Source organism: Chaetura pelagica, unplaced genomic scaffold (assembly GCF_000747805.2).
Source record: "Chaetura pelagica isolate M959 unplaced genomic scaffold, ChaPel_1.0 scaffold275, whole genome shotgun sequence".
Classification (NCBI taxonomy): domain Eukaryota; kingdom Metazoa; phylum Chordata; class Aves; order Apodiformes; family Apodidae; genus Chaetura; species Chaetura pelagica.
Window position 1 is genome coordinate 9,341,646 of NW_009953486.1, and position 1,644 is coordinate 9,343,289.

Below are 1,644 nucleotides of genomic sequence, written 5' to 3' on the forward strand. Positions count from 1 at the left end.
GCCATGCCAGAGGCTCATCAACAAGTAAGACAAGGCCCCACCATCACCTTTTAAAAAGAGCCAGGCTTTAAAGGTGTTAATAACATTATGATGAGACCCAGCTTACAGAAATTCCCATTTGGTTAAGTGGAGCTTTTGTAGAGTCAGAGCTCCTTCCTACCCCCCTCCAGCCCCCTGAGAAGGGCTCTTTCTAGTGCAGAACGTGACCCGTATTAGAAGTGCAAAACACCTGAGCAGCCAACAGGGAGGACAAGATGCATCTGGAGCATCCAGGCCTGGCAGAGGGCACACAGGAGAGCCCTGGGTCAGGCGATGGGGTCAGGAGAAGACATCCAAGTCAACAGCAGGCAGAGGAGGTCTCCAGTAGGCAAAGTGGCTGTACTCTGGGCACACCAGGGCAATGCTCCCACTCTGCTCCAGGGGAGGGAAGATCAGCTCCACCAGCTCTGATAGCCGCTCATACCTGTGGGGGCAGGAAAGAAGCTGCGCTGGGGGCTTGTTTGCTTTTTGACCCTAGGAAATGCTTCTCTGGGTTAAAGCCAGGTTAAGCCAAAGGTGCAGAGGAACAAGCAGGTCACTTACGTCGATTTGTGGTTCTTTGTGAGCTCCTGGATCAGCTCACCCTTGGGGTTGACAGTGAATATCCGGCTCTCGGGCAGGCCCACTTGCTTGTAAGCATAGACATCCTGCCCAGGGAAGGCCAGCAAGGCGTGAGAGCTGCAGGCAGGCACCACCACCACCCCAGCCTGAGCCCTCCCTCCTCCCCAAGAGAACCACTCACATTGGCTCTGTTCCCAAAGGCTGCGTAGAAGGGCAGCTTCGTGGCAAACAAGCTTTGGATGTCCATCAAGCAGGCAATCTTGAACACCTCTGGCTTCTTCTCTATCACCTCCCTGCAGCACAAGACACACACACAGAGCAGCAGGCAGTGGCATCAGCTGGCCAGGACTGCCTTCAGAAGTTATTTGAGGGGCAAAAGTGGTTTTGTTCATTGCAGAAGCTTTACCCTGAAGCTCCAGAGAGGGCAGGCAGCTCCCCAGCTGCCTCCCATCAAAGGCATCCTGCACCAAGGAGGCCAGAAGCAGCTTAAGGGCTGTGACACCACTCAGCATTAAGCTGGGAAAGGGGGGGTGCCACCCCCAGGGACACAGCAGGAGCAGGGCTGGGAAGGAGAGGACATAGTACCTGTGGAAGGCAGAGAAGAGGCTGCTGGGGGAGAGCAGGATGGGGCCCTTGGGGAGGACACAGCCTTGCTCGTTGACCCACTTGAGGTACCCCTTGGTGATGTGTGCCATGCCAATGGCTCTGGCTGAGCAGTAGAGGAACTTGTACCCGTTCCTGAAAGGGAGCACAGGGAACCCCTCTGAGCTGTGCTCTGGACAAGGTGTCCTCACAGTCCTGCTCCAAGGCCAAGCACCTGGCCTAAGCCCAAACCTGTTCACCCCTTCAGCAAGCAAGGTGGGTCCATCCAAACATGACCTGCTTGCCCAGGTTGAAGCCCAATCCCCCACACCTCCCTCACTGCTGGTGAGCAGCACCGGAGGGGGGACCCCCTGGCACCCCCTGGCCCTGCCCAGCAGCCACACGCCCACCCTGGCTGCTCAGTACCCTGCACCCGGGCAGGACCCCCGGCAGGACCCCGGG

General features: G+C 57.5%; 1 protein-coding gene across 1 annotated transcript in view; it reads right to left on the reverse strand.

Moving 5' to 3' along the window:
* Nucleotides 1–318: 318 nt before the first annotated feature.
* LPIN3 (lipin 3) overlaps nt 319–1,644 on the reverse strand; it is an 8,751-nt gene continuing 7,425 nt past the window's right edge. Inside the window, exons 16-19 of the mRNA XM_009998795.1 lie at nt 1,186–1,338; nt 782–893; nt 583–686; nt 319–463 (exon numbers count right to left, since the gene is read on the reverse strand). Coding sequence (XP_009997097.1) covers nt 319–463; nt 583–686; nt 782–893; nt 1,186–1,338 — 514 coding nt within the window. The remainder of the gene's footprint in view (nt 464–582; nt 687–781; nt 894–1,185; nt 1,339–1,644) is intronic.